Consider the following 22,063-nt stretch of genomic DNA (forward strand, 5'->3'; position numbering starts at 1 on the left):
CTATGAGGCATAAAATCTGAACTGTAGAACTGTAGAAAGGTTCTCTGACTTTGAAGACATAAGTCAAGCTGCCTCTGCAGTCTGCACCGCTAGATAGAAAAGTAGAAAACACGTCTCCTCTTTTTTTGGTGACAAGAATACACATCCGTTTGAATGCTTGTGAAAATATTTTAATATTAAAATCGTAAAAGAAATAATAGTGCTAATTAGATAATTATAATAATAGGTACTAAATATTTTTGCATAAATTAATAATATTACATAGTCCATTTTTTTACATTTATTTTAATATAGAAAATATTGAATGATGGTAATAGGTAAAGCATAACTCAGGTCCTGGTCGCGGTTGGGAAGGTTTAGAAGTTATTTTAACTTTTACATGATAAAAAAATACAGTATTAATATTTATAATTTTTAAAATTAATTTGTGACTTCTTAAAAAATTATTTAAAGTGTTTTTGAAAAAGTTAAAAAAATGATTTTCTTTTTTTAAAAACTGTTTTTCACTTTTTTTTTAAAGTAAGTATTTTTGTGACTAAAATTAAACTAAGAGGAATGCTAGAGGGCCAGTATTTTTTGTGTTTTTTAACCATCAAGTAGCCATCAAGAATGTTTTTAATGGTGTGAGATTAAATCCAATGGTGTGGGATCATTCAATTTTCTCTTGATGGTTAAATGCTGGCCAAGTGTTCAAAAAACTGCTGGTCCCCAAGACTTTCTCTTAAACTAAAATAACTTAGATACTTTTATTGCTATCTTTTCACGGCCAAAATTTTTTTTTTTAAAACAAAATTTTAAAATCAAATTTTAAATTGGTTTTTTAAATAGTTATTTTAATATTCTCACAAATTTTGAGTTAAATGCACACCGATTATAAAAAAATGATACCGTTTAATTTTAGTCGCGATTTTGAATATTTTGAAGGTATTTATATCGTTAACAAATTTAAAGCATTTAAAAACTATTTTTATCATTATCTTTAAATTTTAGTAGCATTTTAAAATATTTCTTTTTTAAGTATTGAAACGGCAAAACTAAACAACATCAAACAAAATAATAGCTTTTTAAAATATTTTGAAAGTATTTTTATCCTTTATTTTTATAGTATCATTGTTTTATTTTATTGAGATGTTCGGCCCAAAGATGGATATTTAGTTGGGCTTTCAGAATACTGCTTAAACACACACGTAGCATTAGGGTTTCTAAGACACAAACACAAGTATAAAATTGGTCCATCTTTTCGCCCTTTGCCATGTGTTCTGGTCTCATTTAACCAAGCCAGCAGCTGCCTCATGGCAGAAATCAAATCCTTTGAGCCCCCTTTCCGATTTCGATCCTTTCTTTTCACTTCCGCTAATTCCTGGTGAGGTCGCTGTTTATGTTTCTTTCTTTTTGCCTCATTTCTTGATTCTAATTTTGTTTTCGTGGTTATGGAACTTACTACCAAATTAATCTTATGATTATCGATAATGATAATAATGGTCAAAGGCTCTATAAGAGTCAACAGCAGGGGCTTATTCAGTGGCCACTTGACTGCCGCTTAGAGCCAAGATCGAAATTATCAGATGAAGATCCTTGGAATCACAATCCCATTGTTTCAAGACACAATTTCTGATTATATTCTTTCTTATTACTGTTATTATCATTATCATTAGGGTTTTGCTGAAAAGTCAATTAGGTTTCGCCAATATAGATCTGTTTCTTAATCTGTGATTTTAGAAATGATTGGTTAGTAAAAACCCTAAACCGTGTATTATTGTGATTCGGTGAATTTGATTTGGCATTTAAGTCAGACACGGGTGTTTGTTGCATTATTACTAAACAAGCAACCTTTTGCATGGTGCCTATATGAAAATCAGCTATTGATTCACGATTGGAGGAACCTCCTTTTGTGATTCCTTCAAATTTCAAGCAGCTACATATTTCACAACTAAGTTTTCTTCTTTCAATGAGTAGTTAACAAATATTATGTATGAGAATGAATGTATCTAAAAGTATTACAGGATTTGTAAACCAACCTGGAATGCTTAATGTTGTGCTAGTATAGGCAATTTGGAATACTTATTGTCCCAAATATTCTCACCCTTGCAGATTGGTTACTTAAAATCTGATAATTATAGGCACTCTTTCATCCGACTACTGATCTACTGCTCGTGGACATTGAGATGGTTAAGGAGACGGAATATTATGACGTGCTGGGTGTCAGTCCCACAGCAACGGAAGCCGAGATCAAGAAAGCTTATTATATGAAGGTCATTGTCTAGTTTATCTATCCTTTGCTTGTGGGCGTCATCTGTTTTCTACTTTTATTGCCATATGTAATACATCGATTAATTATTTCCCCAGAAGAATTAATATTATATGATTTGAATAATTAATTTCATTTTCAATCTGTTCCAATACTCATAATTTAGAGGTATCAATTTGAATTTTTTCCATTTAGTGAACTGAAAGCAGTGGATGCGTAGGTTTGATGCCTACGTAAATTGTGTACTTTTTCCCTGCAATAAGCCTAATATACAATAGACATGAAATATGCTTCTACTAAAATGAATAACTTTGGAAATCCAGAAGAGAGATGCTGAGTCTTGTCAATTTCTACAAATATCATATTGTATATTGGATACTGAATCTGAAGATCAGTGGTTCTTTGGCCTATTTCCAAATTGTAAATTATAATTGCAGGCACGACAGGTGCATCCAGATAAAAACCCAAATGACCCACTTGCTGCACAAAATTTTCAGGTGAGGGTGTTATATTTTACTTAGACCTGCTATTTTGAAGGCACTTTATTGTAAAACTTCATGTGAGGTGTGTAAGAGGATTGCAATAAGAAATTTCACTATCCTTTCATGTAGTTGGTAGAGGCATTCTACATGTCTTAGTTGTATTAAGGCATCATCTCCCATTATTTTTAAGCCAATTTTGAGTTGTAAAGGCTACAATATATCCTTTTCTCAATAATATCCTTTTCTACTTGGCAAGTTGAGCATGGTCGGTGAAGAACCTTAAATAATAAAATATTGTTAACCGTTGTATACCTGTCATCGTTAACAAGTCTACCAATAAATTGAACTATTTCAGCCTCACTTACATTTACCTTGTTTTGTATCAACATACACAACCATCAAATATTTTTTTATTTTATTGACCTTTTATGCTTTTGTTATCTTTAATGGCTGAGCTGCATGTTGGGAGTATGCCTTTAATAAAATTGGTATTATCTTGAGCCATTGTATTCATTAATCATTATGCATAGCTTGGATTTTACCGTTGTTCAAATCATTTTACCACTCTAATTTTGGAATTTTACTTTGGTATTAGGTTTTGGGTGAAGCTTACCAAGTTTTGAGTGATCCAGCTCAAAGGCAAGCTTATGATGCTCATGGGAAATCGGGAATCTCAACGTTAGTTTCCTTTTTTAAACCTTATAATATATTAAGTAATATTTTAACATCAATGGTGAGGATTAATATTTTTCTGTTCTTTTCAGCGAATCAATTATTGACCCTGCAGCAATCTTTGCCATGCTTTTCGGTAGTGAACTTTTTGAGGAGTATATAGGCCAGTTGGCGTTGGCATCAATGGCCTCAATGGATATGTTTACTGAAGGGGAACAATTTGATCCGAAAATTTTACAAGAGAAAATGAGGGTACAGCTTCACAAACTTTCTCAATCATGGCTCCAAGCTTATTTTTGCTTTCTCTTTGCCATACTTCACATAATATATTAAGTGGTTTAATGTATGCACTTGGTAACTAAATCCATATTTTCAGAATGGTCAGACACCCTCCAAAGTGTGTTATTACTTAATTGCCTCAAGTGAATAAAACATTCCCTCCATAACATTTTATTCTTCATTCAGGTTGTTCAGAAGGAGAGAGAAGAAAAGCTTGCAGAGATACTGAAAGGTAGACTCAACCAATATGTTCAAGGAAACAAAGAGGACTTTGTTAATCTTGCAGAAGCAGAAGTAGCCCGATTGTCCAAAGCAGGTACTGTCTACTATGCCTCAGCTTAAAGACTAATTTCTATAGGTGAAAGTGATGCAAATCTATCTGCTCAACGCAATTTATCACAAATAACATCTTATTGGAACAAAATTCGTTGAAATGTATAGTTGTTTTGTTCCTAAAATCATGTTATGCTTAAGATGTTGACTTGTAAAACCTTAGCCTGATGCTAATCTCAAGTATTTGAAGTGTGTATAATACAACATCAACTCAGGGTCTGCTTTTGCTTAATAAATTAGTTGTCTTTCTACAGCTTATGGTGTTGATATGCTAAATACAATTGGCTACATATACGCAAGGCAGGCAGCAAAGGAACTTGGAAAGAAAGCAATTTACTTGGGTGTGCCGTTTGTTGCTGAATGGTTTAGAAACAAAGGGCATTTTATCAAATCCCAAGTTACAGCAGCAACAGGTGATCATATTTTGCACCTCTTAAAAGCTCTTCCTTTCTATGCTATGGATTCTTAATTCCAGCGCTCACATATTAACTATAATCTTAACATGTTATTTGCACAATTGCACTACACATTAGACTATTCTCATTTGTATTCCCTACTAAATAATTTTATAGAAGTTAAAAGATGATGGTATATGACTCCAACAAGAGGTAGCACAGTTGGTTATGGGTGGAGCAGTGTGAGGACCTTTGTGGAGGGACAATGTGACTTGTCATCCCTCTCGGGAGTCCTCAAAGAGGTTGGGGGTCTTCCCTTGCCCTGGTGGGGGTAGCGGTGCTTCTCCCTACCTAAACTTTGTCATTATGAAGAAAGAAATTGAGTAAGACTGTTTGGGGTCAAAATACACTAGCCAAGGCCATTCAGGCTAAACTATTTGATTTGGTTAAGTTAATTTTGGGATTGCAAAATCATAGCACATCCAAATCCTTTGCAGATTGTGGACCATACATTATCCAACCTACTTTTAATATTTCATTTTTCTTTTATCTTCAAATAACTAAACAGACACAAGGGACAAAAAATTATTATAACTGGTGGTTTTGAAATTGGTTTTCCTGGGTGGTTTGTTCTAGGGGCCATTGCTTTGATCCAACTGCAAGAGGATATGAAGAAGCAACTCAGTGCCGAAGGAAACTATACTGAAGAAGAGCTTGAACAATACATGCAATCTCACAAGCAGCTAATGACTGATTCTTTATGGAAACTTAATGTTGCCGACATTGAAGCCACGCTCTCACGAGTGTGTCAAATGGTTGGTTTTGCTCAACCGCTGTCACCTTGTATTTCATATAGCGGATATGGATTCTAGGCCTGCTTTAATTTAGATCATGTGTTTAACTACAGGTTCTTCAAGACAACAATGTCAAGAAAGAAGAACTTCGTGCCCGAGCAAAGGGGTTGAAAACTCTTGGCAAAATCTTCCAGGTGATATTTCTTTTCCATGTGTTTCCCTCTATGTACTTGTTATTAACTTTGCCCACTGATTGTGAAATAACGTTGATGTCAATACAGAGGGTAAAGCCAACCAATGGGAATGAGGAAGAAAATGTTGTAAATAAAGCATTACATAAGTTGAACGGAAATGAAACTAACAATAATGCTGGTTCTCCTAGTGCATCACTGAATTCTGCAGGTCGTGATTTTTCAGATCAAGCTATCTCTGTATCCCAGGTGCAATTTTAACCTCCAACAGCTGTTATTTTATCTTATTCTTTTATCGTTATTACCAAAAGTAGTTTTGTAATGTCTTTCTTTTTTACCAAATGGATCTAGAGTCCATATGTGGAGGCTCCACAATTTGCAGGCATGGAATTTGATCATAACTTCCCCAGGCCGACTGCTCCTCCCGGAGCCCAGAGACCTGCAACAACTAGCAAAGATTGATACTTGACGGTTTGGAGGTTGATACCTGTATCATATGTTTCCCCCCAACACATCACCACCACACCTTCTTGTTCTTAACCTTCATGTGTGGCTCGCATTAATGCTGTGGTTTATGCATTGTCAATAATTCCATACAAAAGATATCGTTGCCCTGGTGTCTTGTAATTTCTGTGTCTATTTTTATTGGGTTGTTTCCCCTCGGGCTCGTTTCCCCTTTCCTTGTGTTTTGTCTCAATTTATTATTATTTTTTTCAGATATAGGAATGCCTATGTTATTAGGGATTGTGATAATAAACAGAATTTATTGCATAGAATATGGTATTTTGTGGTTTTTGTAACAACACATGATGTGTATTTTGCTTCGTGCCCCAAGTGTGTCCCTACTCTATATATGTTCCCTGAACTAGAATATTTCATACATGAAATCCCAAGTGTAGGAAAATTCTCTCTCAACTCACAAAAAAGAAAATTAGGATTTTGTACTCTGTTTCATGTGCCTTTTGAGGTTATAATAATGAAGGGCGCCAAGTGAGTGGCCTACAATAACTTGTGAACACTTGAACGGAAAGCATTTAAAGAAAGGACTAATAAAGTCTGTTTAGTATACAACTTGACCCTTAATTTATCTCCATCTCTTGCTGGAAGTCCACAAAACTACAACCTGGAGGTGTAATCTCCTCAGTCAAATCCTTGTATCCTTATATAGCTAATCAACACTTTTTTTTTTGGTGATCAGCGGGGGTCAAAGACCCCAAAAAAGAAAAAAAGGAAGAAACAAAAACATAAGCAAAGAAAGCTAATCAACCGCTCTTTATCTGGGGACACCATAAGCATCAAGAAACAGAGCATGTTGAATATCAGCCGTGGGAGCATCAAAGATGTTGACAGTGGACACCATGAGGAAGTTCTTGTCCTTTTTTGGCGAGTAAACCAGCAACGCTATTAGCTTCACGGGAGGTGTGTCTCCAGCTTAAATTTTTTATCCGATCAACGACAATTCTGATATCTTCAAGAAGCGGATAACAAGGATGAGATGAGGCACTTCCTTCTTTAACGAGGTTGATCGCCGCTTGAGAATCAAATTCAAGAACAATGTTAGAGAGGTGATTTGCTGCAGCAATTTGGAGGCCTCTAATAATGCCCCACAACTTGGCATGAGTAATGGAACAACTACCAATATTGCATGAAAAAGCTTTGAGGAATCTGCTAAGGTGGTCGCGAAACACTCCACCACAACCCGATAATTGTTGTTACCAAAATAAGACCCATCCACGTTCAACTTGATGAAATGTTCCTGAGGAGGCTTCCAACTAATAACGAGGTCAGACCTTAGATTCCTCTTATGATGAGCACTAACAAGATTCAAACAGATGAGATTTTTACTTGTTCAAGCCTTTATGGAGGCAATAGCAGTTGAGGTGCTTGTTGCTTTACCATCAAAGATTAGTTTATTCCTAAAGTACCAAAGAGAGGAAGTAGTAACCCCAAATAAGCAAGACCACTTATCCTTAAGATTATGGATGAACCAATCTTTGATGTTGAGAAAAAGACACTACATTGAGTAGGAGACATCAACTCTTGGCAAATTTGAGTTGCAAAGAGACAGTCTCTAAGAATATGGAGACTGATTTCCTCCACCCAGTTGCACTTCGAACATGTTGAGGATGGGCTCATGTGTCTTCTTCTTTCGGCGTTAGTCAAAATGACCTCTTGGCTAGCAAGTCACATGAAAGATCTGATTCTCTCCGGACCTTTCCAATCCCACACCATCCTGAAGATTCTGCCGGTTCAACAGGAGCATCATCCAGCGAGAGATAGAAAATTTTTATGCTAAAGCTTCCATCTGATGAGAGATCCTAAGCAATATTGTCTGGACTCTTCCAAGGAGATGGCAGGGACATGCACACGATCCTGTTCACCATTGTATCCTACAGCCACTCCTTAAGTTTATTAACATCCCAGCAATGTGAAACAAAAAGAAAATCATTCAAAGATAAACTCATATCAATAGAATTTAAAGGTTACATGGCATAATCTTTTAACCCTCCAACTTTAGGCACCCAACTATGATCTCAAAATCTGATTTGTTCTTCATTGCGGCATACGCCATATATAATTCTTCTCTACGTCCTTCCAAGCTGTGGAAACACCTCTCCAAAGATTATAATCAACACTTTTAAATTGTGACATATAAATCATAAATAACAAGTGACGTTATCATTCATGTCAAAATGCTACATGTCATTAATTAATACGTTATTACTCTATTACATGTAGTTGAACTATGTTCTAGAATCCAGCATGTCACGGAAAATATTCGAGGGATTAACGTGAGTCACATGATAGAAAATTTGAGGTTTAATGATAAGTAGTAAAAATTAAATAATCCAATGAGATCGAGTTGAGTAAATACAAAATCGAAAAAGAAATAGATAGTGAATTTATTTTTTTTATATTATTTCATTTCTTTTATAATCGTGACACAGTCATATGTAGAATGTAACCTTTCAAGTTTGTCCTTTCATCTAATCCTAAAGTTTTGTCCACTGAAAAATGTAACTAATAGATAACTTGTGAATGATAATCCAACTCTTAATAAGTGATCCTTGCTTACATGGTTGTATATACACTTCAAAGGATTGACCTTTCAGGTTTGAGATTAATAACACCTCCGTTTACATAAGCAAAGTAGCTAAATAACCTATGATATTAGTCTTCAACTTCCCATATGCTAATTTATTATTTCCTAAAAGTCAATATACCTATGTCTTCAACTTCTGGCATGCTTGTCAAGCTGTCCATGTTAAATTGTTAATAAATAAATAAAAAATAAAGTGCACTATCAAGAATTTTGCTATTTTTAGCAAAAACAAAAGACTTGATATGTGGCTACTGGGATTCGAGCCCAGGTCTCCACGGCCACAACGTGGAATTCTTACCACTAAACTACAGCCACATGTGGCTACCATATAATCCTAATAAGCATAAAATAATATTATGAATTCTTGTCAACCATTCTCTAATCTCTAGTAACTGCAAATCGCTTCCCCATTCTTTTTAACTAAGAAAAAGTCTAGGAAGGCAATATTAATTCAGCCATTAATTTGAAAATCGATCAACATTCGAATAAAAATGAATATCAAAAAGAAATATCCTAAATTAAAAATAATAAAAAAAATATCTAAAATTTATGTAAACAAATATTTGAAAGTGAAACAAAGTAAAATTAATTTATAATATTAATATGTGATTGGTAGTAAGAGGTAAAGTTGTAGTACTGAAAATAAGAAAGAGATAGAAATGAGAAGAAATAAAAAGATAATTTCAAAAACTTAAAAGTACATAGGCTTGTTTAGCGATTATCCAATAATTGGTTATTAGTTGAAGTTAATTGGTTCTTTGTTAGCGTCCTAATAGGCTTGTTTAACTAAATCGTGTTTGTCAATGCTAATGACTGTATCTAAATTATTTTTTACTTTTTTTTCTCTTGTGGTGGGGTAGGATTTGTTAAGGAAATTCAATCACCGATCAAGCATTTACATATAGTGCCATTTGACTAAGATATTAATTATTTATAGGATCTTTCTGTTTCCTTCAACTTGGAAGTTGGAATCTCTACAAAAACGAAGCTAGGAATAGGATCCAGCAATAATGAAGTGAAGCCTTACTAAATTCAATGTTATCATGAATGAATAATTAAGTTAGTAATATAATATAACAGTTTTTGATTTGCACAACGGTTATTATTTAATAGAAAGTCATAACCTGTTGAGGCATGGTTGATAATAATTTATAAAGTGAAAATTCAGGTGAAGTTGACTTCACGTGAAGTTGATATTTGAAAGCCGTTAGATAAAAATTTAGTCAAATTAGCCAAATTATCTAACGGCTCTCAAGTATCAACTTCACGTGAAATCGACTGCACTTAAGTTTCCACCAATTTATAATTATAATTATACACACTAACATGACCCTTAAAGCAGGTATTGGGACAACCTAATTAAATAACTAACCATTAAAATACATATCAATTATTGGACTTAATTAATTAAAACCTAACTCTAAGCATTCAGCCACTAGTTAACACATGCTCCACCATATATTAAATTATTATTATTATTATTATTATGGAAAATGATTTCTTACTATATATATTTGGACTTACTTAATTAGGACTTTGTCTCACTCTGCCAAAATAATTGCATAACAACAAAGAAGAAATGGGTATCTGTATATCCATGGCATCTTCTGAGATTCATGGGGCCCCTAAAGAAGTTTATGATGAGAGTGTAATAACATTTGAAGCAAACAAGGTTGTAAGTGGTAATCAAGAATTTTGTTCTGCTTACTCTAAACAAGGGACCTAAGGACCCAACCAAGATGCTGCTTCTATTTACCAGGTTTGTTTTGTTTGTTGATCATATGACAACCTTCAATTAAATTTCATGGCCATTTTTTAGTAATTAAGGATTTGCTTGGTTTTAGAAGACATTTTTCAGTTGGAAATTTTTTTTTAAACTTTACAAACAAATATAAAGTTTTAGTTTATAAGCACGATTCATTATAGAAAAAAATATATGATTATTCAATTATATATGATTATATTAATAAAAGTATATAAGTTCATTAATCACTACCTATTATTTTAAAAGCATTTCAAACAGAAACATCGCATCGAATAATAGTGTAAAACTTTTTATACTATATGTGCAAATCAATTAATTAAATTAATAGATTAAAATAAACTCTTTGGGGTTTTATTATAAGAGTTTAATTTTGATGTACAGATAGTATAAAACGTTTTTTATAGTCGTATAATTACATCCGTTCTTTTAGATGACCATTCACACGGTCAATATAAAATATATGTATTTTTTACTGTGGCGTTACATAATTAGATGCTAGTGTAAAACTACTTTGCACTGATAGTACATCAAAATTAAATTCCCTATTATAAATAGAAAATAGAATTTGTCATTTTCCAATCCATGTAAACTCATAGAAAATTATTGGAAGTTCCCCATTTGTCCATGTTATTATTAGGGTTATGGAATGGAAGATGGAATATTTTGTGGTGTTTTTGACGGGCATGGAAGGAATGGACGCATGGTGAGCAACATGGTTAACAGAAACTTATCTTCACTCATACTTGCCCAAAAGAATGCCTTTGAAAGGATTAATAACATAGAAAATGTTGATTCCAACACCCTGAACAACCATGTTGACACAGTGAAAGGTGATAATCATAAGGATCCAAAGAATTTTCAGATATGGAAAGAAGCAGTTACAAGTGCTTTCAAGGTCATGGACAAGGAGATCAAGTTGCAAGAGAATCTAGATTGTTCTTGCAGTGGAACAACTGCTATTCTTGTCGTAAAACAGGTAAAAGTAAAACTTTACACATCAAATTATTATATTTAAAATCCTTTTTTTTTTTGAGATTTAGTTTCAATGAAAAAAACTTCTACATAGACATTTAATAATGGTGAAAATCCACTGTTATCTTTATGTGAAGTTGATATTTAAAAATCGTTAGATAATTTTACAAGTTTAACTAAATAATCATCTAATGATTCTCAATTATTAATTTCATATAAAAATATCTGCATCTGAGTCTTCACCTTCAATAATACTTTTTCACATAGTAGAAATAACTATTTTTTAATTCATTATTTAAATAATAATTTAAATACATGAATTTCATACATTAAAAAATTAATTTCTATACACTATCATACAAATAACAAATCGTGTATTGTTTCATAATTAATTTTTAGAATTATTACTTAAAAGATCATTTAAACTCGTGAATATAATTAGATGTCCGCATAAATCTCAAACAATGAATTAAAATCAAACTGTTTGACATGAAAACATAATAACAATAGCAATAATTAATAAGGCACAGGATTTGGTGGTCCAAGAACCTTTGGACCACTTAGTGGTCCAAGTAGAAAACATGTTTTTAGAGTTTTTTTATCAATTGCTATGTAGTCTTTGAACTAATTTTAATTACAAATCAACCCCATATATTTTATTTAATTATAAAAATAATTTTTTTTATAAATTATTATTTTATCAATTATCTATTATATTTATTAACAATCAAATACAAAAATAACAACCAATTATATCCTCTATTCATCCTAATAATTCCAATTAATTAAAAAATTAACTTTAATTTCGTCCATGGCTTTCAAATCGTGTTTCCTTGAAATTCAATCGATTGGTTTTTCAAAACAATCGATTGAATGATAACTCAATCGATTGGTTTACACTATATCACAAAACAATCGATTGAAAGTTGTAAGGTAGAATGGTAAAAAGCTTATACCAATCGATTGTTTATACTTTCCAATCGAATGAATGCCTCAAAACAATCGATTGTTGTTGTTACTCAATCGATTGAATTCACGAAAACAACGTGGATTTGCCAAATACAATCGATTGGAAAGTGATGACATTGAAGTTTTAGCCAAATTCAATCGATTGGTAATGTAATCCAATCGATTGGAAGGTGATGAAGTTGAATGTTTTGCCAATTTCAATTGATTGGTAATGGTACATAAAATTTATAAAACGTCAATGATATTTTTTTTAAAATTAATTTATAAAATTTTTAGATTTGTGTATTCTGAAAAGTAAAAAAAAAATTATAGTAGAGTAAAACTTACCTGAAACCAAATAACATAGTGTAACACACATATTTGATCAATATTAAAAAAAATTAGCCTAATTATGTACATAAAATCCTAAAAAATACAGTTCTATCTTTTTTAATTAAGTTAACTTTAAAATACTAATAATGCTTTTTCATGTGCTACTTTTAATCTAAAATCCTAAAAAAAATTGATTTAAAATATTATAATGTTATTATATTGGCACAACACTTTATTTTTGTATGATAAATACAAGTACATTTTTATATAAAGTATTTAAAGTATATAAAAATGTACTCCTATTATAAAAAAATATTTAAAAAGTCATTAAATTTTTATATGTTATTAAAATTTAATAAATACAAGTACATTTTTATATGTTATTTTTAATTCAATGTACTAATAGGAGTTAAAATTAATTTATATTTAATAATTTTATACTAAAATTAATTTACTATAATCTTGTTTTATACTTCTTTTAGTATATTTTTTTATATTATATAGTATTTTTTCTAGTATCTTATTGTACAATGTGTAATTCGAATTACCATTTGATTCAAAATGTGAGTAATTCGAATCAATTTGATTCGAACTTCCTCCTACTCATGTGTTCCTACTAATTCGAATTGATACAATTCGAATTATGCTTTTATAATTCGTTCTAAGTTGATTCGAATTACTTGTATGCAATGGTTTGGAATAATTGGAGCTGTATTGATTCGAATTATTAAGGAATGTAATTCGAATAAAATTGTTTCGAATTACATTAAAGTGTGCTTTGGTGAATTCTTGTATCAGATTCTTGTGTAATAAACTTCTCTCCTCGGCTTAAATGGGTTTTTTACCCTCAATTTTATATTAACTCTAAATATATTAAAAGAATTTACTCAATATATTCTAACATTTAACTAATTGCAAACACTTATCCCAAAACATATTTACAAAAATTAGAGCACTGGTTACTAATATTTTAACGAAACTAAATTTGTGCATAACACAAATAAATAAATTAAGCATACTTACTACTTGATACGCTGCTACCTTATCAATATCATATACTTTTTGTATTTTTTACTCTGCCTTAATTGAATAAAAGCAAAAGGTACTATTGATCGGCAAAATTAATTTTATAAATTACCAATCTATAAATTAATTTTATATACCATTACCAATCGATTGAAATTGGCAAAACATTCAACTTCATCACCTTCCAATCTATTGGATTACATTACCAATCGATTGAATTTGGCTAAAACTTCAATGTCATCACTTTCCAATCGATTGTATTTGGCAAATCCATGTTGTTTTCGTGAATTCAATCGATTGAGTAACAACAACAATCGATTGTTTTGAGGCATTCATTCGATTGGAAAGTATAAACAATCGATTGGTATAAGCTTTTTACTATTCTACCTTACAACTTTCAATGATTGTTTTGTGATATAGTGTAAACCAATCGATTGAGTTAATTTTTTAATTGGAAGCCATGGATGAACATAACGAGATCAAAGTTAATTTTTTAATCAATTGGAATTATTAGGATAAATGGAGGATATAATTGGTTGTTATTTTTGTATTTGATTGTTAATAAATATAATAGATAATTGATAAAATAATAATTTATAAAATAAAAAACTATTTTTATAATTAAATAAAATATATGGGGTTGATTTGTAATTAAAATTAATTCAAGAACAATGTAGCAATTGATAAAAAAAATTCTAAAAACATGTTTTCTATTTGGACCACTAATTTGGACCACCGAATCCTGTACCAATTAATAACCAGGGCGAAGGTCTTATCATAGCTAATTTGGGTGACTCAAGGGCAGTGTTGGGGACAATCTGTGATGATGAACTCATGGCCATTCAATTGACCACAGATTTGAAGCCTGGATTACCTAGTAAGAATTTTTGCATATTTTCCCTTTTCTTTTTCACATTCTTTCAGAATAGGAAAAAGATCTTGTTACATTATATAAGATCTTGATAGAATAGGGCTAAATAAAATTTTAATATTATGGAATATTTGATATTATAATATATAAGATATTTAACTATAGGATGATATTTTTCCATTGTTACATTATATATAATTGTATCTAATATTAAAAATCTAATCAAAATAAAAGTATTATAAGTTAACAATTTAAACTATCAGTTTGTTTAAATATGAAAACATAAATAATTTTATTCGTATTATTAATATCTAATTTTACATTAAATATTATTAATTTTCATTGCTATGGTTTACAACATTACGTTAATAAAATATAAAAAATAACAATGTGTAATACTTTCAATTTGATATATTTGATATTATTATTTCCTACTATACACCATAATGAAAAAGAAAGTATAAAAAATGTTTTTTAAATAACTCAAATGACATAGTCTCCTCATACTCATCTAAGAGGTTGCGGGTTCGAGTCTCCTATCTTTGGTAAAAAAAAAAGTATAAAAAACGTTTTTTAAATAAATTATATATAATACGAAATTTACTAATTCTTTTGATGGAGAAACAATTAATTAATGTGTAACTTTTTCATTGGAATGAAGGTGAAGCAGAAAGAATAAGGAGGTGCAATGGTTGTGTATATGCATTAAAGGAAGAACCACATATCCAAAGAGTGTGGATACCAAACTATGAGAACTCACCGGGACTTGCCATGTCTCGTTCTTTTGGAGATTTCTTGCTCAAAGAACATGGTGTCATTGCCATCCCTGATGTTTCATATTACCCTCTAACATCATCTGACCAATTCCTTGTTCTTGCAAGTGATGGTGTAAGTGTTACTAAATGCCATTTGATTGGATACAAAATATGTTCACCAAATAACTTTTTTTTTTCTTTCAAAGAAAGAATAGCGAGGTGACATAACCATAACTATTTGTCAAAATTTAGTAACATTCAAATAATGTGTTTGAAATAGTCAACTTTTCTTATTATTTTTTACCCTTGCTTTTGCTGGATTATAGGTGTGGGATGTACTAAGCAACATGGAGGTTGCATCAATAGTGTGGACCACAAAGAGTGAAGAGGAAGCAGCAAAGAAAGTGGTGGAAGCAGCCAATGCTGCATGGAGAAGGAAGTACCCTTTTTCCAAGATTGATGACTGCACTGTTGTTTGCCTCTTCCTAAAAAGCGAAAACAAACGAAACTCAGGAATGTGGAAAGTGTAAAGTTTCATTAATCAGTGCACCTCTACCTACTCATTTTCTAGATAATATCATCATCCTCTGTAAAATCATAGCAGTGATGTTTGTTGAAAATGTCCAAAGCAAACAACAAAAGTGGGGGTAAGAAATTTTTAAATTACTAGGCTAGATTTTCCTTATAGCCATCTTCGTTTTTCTTTTTTCTTTCAATATATTCATGTGAGGAAAACTGTTTTGTAACATCCAAACCATTGTACTCTCTCAAGTCTCAATATTCAGTTCACCACTATATAATTTTGGTGTGCCTTCAACTATAACACCCCAATTTTTTGTCTTGAATGACATTAATTGTTTAATAAAACTTACTTTTATATGCTCAAATAATATATATATATATATATATATATATATATATATATATATATATATATATATATATATATGATATATATGAAAGTGAGGAGGTTCAATTGATAATGAAAAGTTGATGATCCGTAGTAATTGCTTTATCTGTGCACCCCTTTCAAGAATGAAAAAATAAATAAAACTTTAGTTTAAGATAATAAAAGAAAATTTAGTACCTATAATGTAAGAAAAAAGGGAGGGAAACTGCCACATAAATTCAATTATAAAATAATTAAAGATAAGAAAACCTAAGTCACGGAATAAAGTGGTTCAGGCTCAAGCTGCATCATTATCTGCATTCAGTCCAAGCAATTCATCATCATAGGAAACTGGTATCCTTAATCTTTCATGAACTGGAATACGTTTGTCTTTCTCTTTCTCCTCGGAACATGGTGGTTCAAGTTGATCTTTCATTTCGGATGATGCCAGCAAGTTATTGTCAGATGCATTGCCCTGATGTTCGCCGGCAACTGTAATGGCCGTCCCTTCAGAAGATTCCTCTTTCTTTTGCAAGGGGTGTTGCTTCTTCAGATTTGGCTGCCTGAATTGTTTCTGCATTATCATAAACAAGAATGAGCAGTGACAACAGAAACTAACTCCTAAGAAATAATGGTGTGAAGAACCTTGATTACAAGTTAAATTATCCAAAACACTTGTTTAAAACACAAGGTTCAATATATTTTACTTGAGGGGAAAGGGATGCCAAAACTATCCATTAACAAATGAAGAATTCAATTTTTTCTTAGAAAAAAAATAAAGGTAAACTACACTAACCTCCCTTGAGATTAAGATTTGGAAAAGACACACTAATCTGTGAAGGAATGGTATTACACCCAATATCCATGTATTTTATAAAATATGACACTCACTTCACTTGTAAATGTAACACTAGGCAAGTTAGTGCAGATATCACGCAAATCAGGGAAGGTCAATTAAATTTACCCCAATGATAACAATAGATATGTCAAACACTACCTCCCCAACTATCATTGCAAACAGAAAACAAAAAATGTGGAGGGAAAGAAGCGTATAGATTGATCACACACCTCAAACTCACTTGCTTTTTTCATGATCTCTTTGTAGGCCTGCGGTTCTCGATGTTTAATTATTCCCCATAATACACCACCTCCAGTCCGTAGGCGCTTACCGTCAGCAGTCTCCTGGCCTCCACAAGCTTGTATTGCATCCACCTACAACTTCCAAACTTCATTATACAAGTTTATGACATATCAACTATGATATATTACAGAAGAACATAAAAGCCAATGGCTTTTCCAACAAATAATCTACATATCAAATACAATCTCGGTACTACTCTTATACACTTAGGGGTATAGGCACTTTAAATAAATGCTGTCAAGATGATGATGCCTAGCACGTTTCAACCAACTAAAATTTTACTTTGTACCATCAAAAGTTCGTTAATTCTCTTAATTTATAATAATAATTCAGTAAATATAAGTTGAATGTGTACACCATTCACCATTGTTAAGCAGAGATCCTACTATAAGTTAAATGAACTGCTATAACCCTCAACAATCTACACAAATCTGATGTAAATTTAGAGAGATCCAATTTTTGCTCAGATCTTCCATTGCAAGTTGCTCCATTTAGGAGAGCAGAATGAAGAGTTAAAAAAAAAAAAAAGAAATCAACCTTCACAATATTTAACTAATGAAGAAGTTCATCAGCCAGGAACATCAAAGCTCAAGCAGAGAATGGGAACGAGCAAACTAGCTTCTGTAATTAAAATCTGCAAGGTTAGGGACAAAATTGTACGCATCAGAAATTATGAATGGTTGTATGGTCCTATAAAGGTAGAATCAAAACTCTAACCTTTTCTTAGCAAGTACATCACATCTTCTCCCAAACAAAGCCATACCCACATTTCAGAAAGGAAAAATATTAATCACAAAACAATTTAATTTGGACTTTGGAGAAGGAAAATGCACAGGACAATGAAGAATAAAATTGTGACAAGCTAGGATCAGGAAAATAGACAACTTATCCATCCATGGAAAACCCAAAAATGTTTGTGAGGTTAGAACTAAGGTTGAGATCGGTGAAAGCATCAGGAGGCAGTCAAATGGCTATAATGAAATGAAACTAATTCTAACAACTATTAGCAGAGCACACTTCACAGACCCATATTGGGAAGTAAAATAAGATGAATGGGTTTTATCCAAAAAGAAAAAAGCATAGGTAGGATAAATCGGGTTACTCAGCACATATGAATACCAGAATATTGTTAAAAGAATATACCCAAGCAATCCTCTGATAAAGGAAAATGAACACTGAAGAGGAATGGATTCTTAGCAATTTTAGTACATAATGTCTGGCAGTACTTCAATTTTGTTCCAAGTGGCCAAGGTATTTAATAGGAAATAGTATAGACAACATAGACCAACTAATAAATTAAGTAAACATTCAAGACGAAATCAACATCGCAATACACAATAGGATTCCAATACCTCTTTGACAAGCTCAGTTAGTGCAATGACACCAAGGCAACCTATGGCTGTATATACCATGTATGACTTCTTCTCTTTCAGATGCCGACATGTATCTATCACAAACCTGAAAAGGGAGGAGCACAATGGTTAGATATTACTCATGTATTAATATAAATGAAATGGGTGCCAAAATCTTGTTGCATGGGACAAACAGAAATTATGAAAATGTTGGTCACTTGATAAGGGGGGAAAAACAGTGACCAGTAAACAATGCTTTCATTCATGATCACACGAACAAGAGGAAACAAATTCAAGACCCTTAAACACTTAATCAGTTAAAATCAAAATTAGTTTACCAGTTAAAAGAGGTAAACGAGTTTACTTGTACATCAGATGCATTGTGTTTGCAAATCACTGAAACATGGAATTGATTCAATTTGATTAGGTATGCCTCTGGCACCCATGGAACCAAGGTTGGCAGTAGCAGCCATAGCAGAGTGGAGTCTTTCTTGACCACTCCCAAATGCTTGTAGTTAATCACATGACGGTTGCGGCATGATCCGCCGCAAAGTATATATTTTAGCCCATTAATAGCCATGTTCATGCAACAGTCAGCACAAAATTTGGGACTTTTAGGTTCATTGACTCAGCTATACCCTAAACGTATAATCTTAAGGGTTTAGGTGCTCTACTACTAACACTGAAAATTATACATGAAGCAATTTAGTAACCATATTTCACCACTAAATGAATCTATACAAGTCAATAGAATTGGCCACAAAGTAAAAAAGATCATCATCATCATAAATTTGCAACAAACAGGAAAAATATCCTTTGAAATTAGAAAGAGAGGTTGACCTGTCAATGTTGAATCCAGCAGCTCCAAAACCCTGCCTCTTTCGCTTCTTATTCTTCGTCTTCTTCTTCTTAGCTCTACGCAGGTTGCTCTTGTTCTCATCGCTGGATTTCTTCATGGCTTCATCAGCATCTCCTCCTCCAACACCATTCTGTGCCGCAACACTCTCCACCAACTCTCCTTCTTCAATATCAACCATCTCAACATCATCATCGTCATCATTCAAGTTATCATCTTCCAATATATCATCCAAAATGTTATCCCCGCCCTCCATATCAACGAAACCCTAGAAAACACAGATTCGAATCTCAGAACAAAAATGAAAAATCCCTAAACCCTAAAACCCATTCACAATTTTTACGGGGTTTTCGCTTTATTTGAAGAATTTGCTTTCCTCCTAAAATTTTGAGTTAACTCTTTTTACATTAGCAATTTTACATATCTAATATCTTTTTAATTTTAGAAAATTCAAACTCAGTAAAAAAAATTAGAATATAAAGCTTTTATATATATATAGTGGACGGTGATACAAAATATTTGTATTAAATTTCATTGTTGGTGGTTAACTTTTATGTACCTTAACATGATTTTTTTTCGGGTAAAAAAGATAAAATAAAATAAAAATAGAATAATAATATCTTAAAAATAAATTAGACACTCGTTTTTTAAAATACAACTATTAAATAATAAAAAATTTAGATATTTCAAATATCTAAACATCTTTTTGAAGAAAAAAAGATGAGTTTCCTTTTGAAACAAATTAACGGAAATTAATTAAGATATAGCCATTATATTAGGTTTAGTTTGGTTTTATTTTGTGTTTGGTAAATAAAAAAGTTTATGTGCTTATTTTTACAGTTTTAAAAAAATTGAAGTAATTTTGAAAGCATTTTAAAAAATATTTTAAAGTTAATTTATGTTTATCAGAATTAAAAAATCTAATATAATCTCATATAATTAATTAATATTTAAATTTTAAAAATTATTATAATATTTTTAAATTTTAAATTTAAAAATATCTAATATCTATTATAATATTTTTAAATTTTAAAAATTATTTTATTAAATATATTTATTGTTATTTATGTTTATTAAAAATATTTTTAATTTAATTTACTAAATATATATATTACAAATTTTAAAAAATTTAACTTTAAAAATAATTTTTATAAGATATTTTTAAAATTTATAAATTTTACTAAACTAAGCTTTAGTAAATCACAGAGAAATAACACTACAAGAGTGAAATCTTCTCTTGCACTTTGGTGTAATTTGGCTTTCTCGAATTGTGTTTTTTAAATTTTAAAAATGTTATTTACAATTTGGTCTTTCCAAATTGTGTTTTTTAAACTTCATTTTTTTTTATAATTTGCCTTTAGCCATTGTATATTTATAAATCGTTCTCACATTTATATAAAATACCAAATTCTTCAATATTTATGTATTTTACACTATAGTCCCCAGCATATAAAAATTTAGCCACAAAAGAATGCATCTTCCAAAGGGACGTTAGGTAGATTTATACATTGCAAACTTTTGATGTGGTTGATTGGCATTGGTTGCAGCTTTGAAATTCAATCTCTTACTACAAACATCATTTTCATCAAAAGCCACGAAACATTCTCTATCATTCTTTTCCAACTTACACGGAAATATCTGCACCACAATAATCATGACACCAACACAAACTTCATCCAAATTAAAAAAAAAAAAATATATAGTGTCAATAACAACTGGCGATCATAACAAGATAGTCAGAAAAGTCTCATTGAAAATGTATTTTGCCGATCCACGATTTTCACCATGAAAATTTTAGAATATTTCTAATATTTAGTTTTAATTTTATTTATAGTACTATATAAATATTTATGAAATGATTATATATTATAAAAATTAATTTAAAATTTAATATAAAATTTGTTATTTCAATATTTGGTCTTGTTTTAATTTAGGGTCATTTAACGTTACAATAATATTATAATATTTATTTAATGGGTTTATCTTGTGAAAGATATGGCTTGCAAGGAATGTGATGTCTCATTTGTATATATAATTTGATTGAAGAATACAAGGCAACGAAAGAGGTTTAGAACTATATTAACATCCTTTTTAATCTTGTTATTTATTTCAACTACTTTTCCAATTGTAATTAACATCAAATATACATTCAACACTTATGTTATTGTGCATCGATTTAAATGTCTATACTGTAAATACTAGATTGAAAGAAAAAACAAAAAGAAAGAAATTTGTATTCATTGCTCTGCATTGTTGCGTTGTGAGAGGCATATATGTATATACACCACAAATGTCAAAATTAAAGTTTCCGGCGGCGGAGAAAAGATTAAGAAGATAAAGCCTCATGATATCATATCACATAACGTTACAATTCAGCCACTAATCTCCATTTTCTTATCCCTCAAATTCAAGAATCACCAACTTGTCTAATTCATATATTATTATATACAAAAATAATATTTGTACGCTAAAATTAATTACTAATATATTTGTGTATGAATATATATGTGGTTTAATTTATTTTTGGATAAAGTATATTTTTTGTTTTTAAAGTTTGGCAAAAGTTTTAAAAATATTTCTAAGTTTTAATTTTGTCCCACAAGTTTGATTTGCATCAAATATACTCTCGACAGCTCAATTTTCAAACTATTTAAGACC

The 22,063-nt window shown here is 31.1% G+C and overlaps 3 protein-coding genes and 1 non-coding gene across 7 annotated transcripts; 2 read left to right on the plus strand and 2 right to left on the minus strand.

Annotated features, from left to right (window-relative positions):
- The first annotated feature begins 1,173 nt into the window (after nucleotides 1-1,173).
- Nucleotides 1,174-6,220, plus strand: LOC130933965 (chaperone protein dnaJ 10-like). Of its 2 annotated transcripts, none has more exons than XM_057863554.1 (11): nucleotides 1,174-1,363; nucleotides 2,092-2,252; nucleotides 2,686-2,745; nucleotides 3,326-3,408; nucleotides 3,495-3,654; nucleotides 3,868-3,997; nucleotides 4,269-4,427; nucleotides 5,046-5,224; nucleotides 5,317-5,397; nucleotides 5,485-5,643; nucleotides 5,746-6,220. In XM_057863554.1, exons 2-11 carry the CDS (start codon nucleotides 2,166-2,168, stop codon nucleotides 5,854-5,856), a joined length of 1,209 nt encoding a protein of 402 aa, XP_057719537.1. In that variant the 5' UTR covers nucleotides 1,174-1,363; nucleotides 2,092-2,165; the 3' UTR covers nucleotides 5,857-6,220. The 2 variants fall into 2 exon arrangements, with proteins under 2 accessions (XP_057719537.1, XP_057719538.1); XM_057863555.1 differs by having other exon boundaries at nucleotides 1,197-1,363; nucleotides 2,121-2,252.
- A 2,520-nt stretch (nucleotides 6,221-8,740) lies between these two features.
- TRNAH-GUG (transfer RNA histidin (anticodon GUG)) lies at nucleotides 8,741-8,812 on the minus strand. Its single transcript has one exon. It is a non-coding gene; the product is annotated as a tRNA-His (tRNA).
- Nucleotides 8,813-10,051: 1,239 nt separating this feature from the next.
- LOC130935025 (probable protein phosphatase 2C 72) lies at nucleotides 10,052-15,957 on the plus strand. The gene is made up of 5 exons (XM_057864564.1): nucleotides 10,052-10,256; nucleotides 10,900-11,238; nucleotides 14,304-14,418; nucleotides 15,074-15,300; nucleotides 15,494-15,957. The coding sequence occupies exons 2-5, from the start codon at nucleotides 10,909-10,911 to the stop codon at nucleotides 15,695-15,697; spliced, it is 876 nt and encodes a 291-aa protein (XP_057720547.1). The 5' UTR covers nucleotides 10,052-10,256; nucleotides 10,900-10,908; the 3' UTR covers nucleotides 15,698-15,957.
- Nucleotides 15,437-19,849, minus strand: LOC130935026 (uncharacterized). Of its 3 annotated transcripts, none has more exons than XM_057864568.1 (5): nucleotides 19,390-19,848; nucleotides 18,550-18,655; nucleotides 17,125-17,268; nucleotides 16,327-16,630; nucleotides 15,437-15,652 (listed from the first exon to the last, which is right to left on the minus strand). In XM_057864568.1, exons 1-4 carry the CDS (start codon nucleotides 19,659-19,661, stop codon nucleotides 16,355-16,357), a joined length of 798 nt encoding a protein of 265 aa, XP_057720551.1. In that variant the 5' UTR covers nucleotides 19,662-19,848; the 3' UTR covers nucleotides 15,437-15,652; nucleotides 16,327-16,354. The 3 variants fall into 3 exon arrangements, with proteins under 3 accessions (XP_057720551.1, XP_057720548.1, XP_057720550.1); XM_057864565.1 differs by lacking the exon at nucleotides 15,437-15,652 and adding an exon at nucleotides 16,007-16,193 and having other exon boundaries at nucleotides 19,390-19,849; XM_057864567.1 differs by lacking the exon at nucleotides 15,437-15,652 and adding an exon at nucleotides 16,163-16,183 and having other exon boundaries at nucleotides 19,390-19,849.
- Between the last annotated feature and the right edge of the window lie 2,214 nt (nucleotides 19,850-22,063).

The sequence above is a fragment of the Arachis stenosperma genome, chromosome 6 (assembly GCF_014773155.1).
Source record: "Arachis stenosperma cultivar V10309 chromosome 6, arast.V10309.gnm1.PFL2, whole genome shotgun sequence".
Classification (NCBI taxonomy): Eukaryota; Viridiplantae; Streptophyta; class Magnoliopsida; order Fabales; family Fabaceae; genus Arachis; species Arachis stenosperma.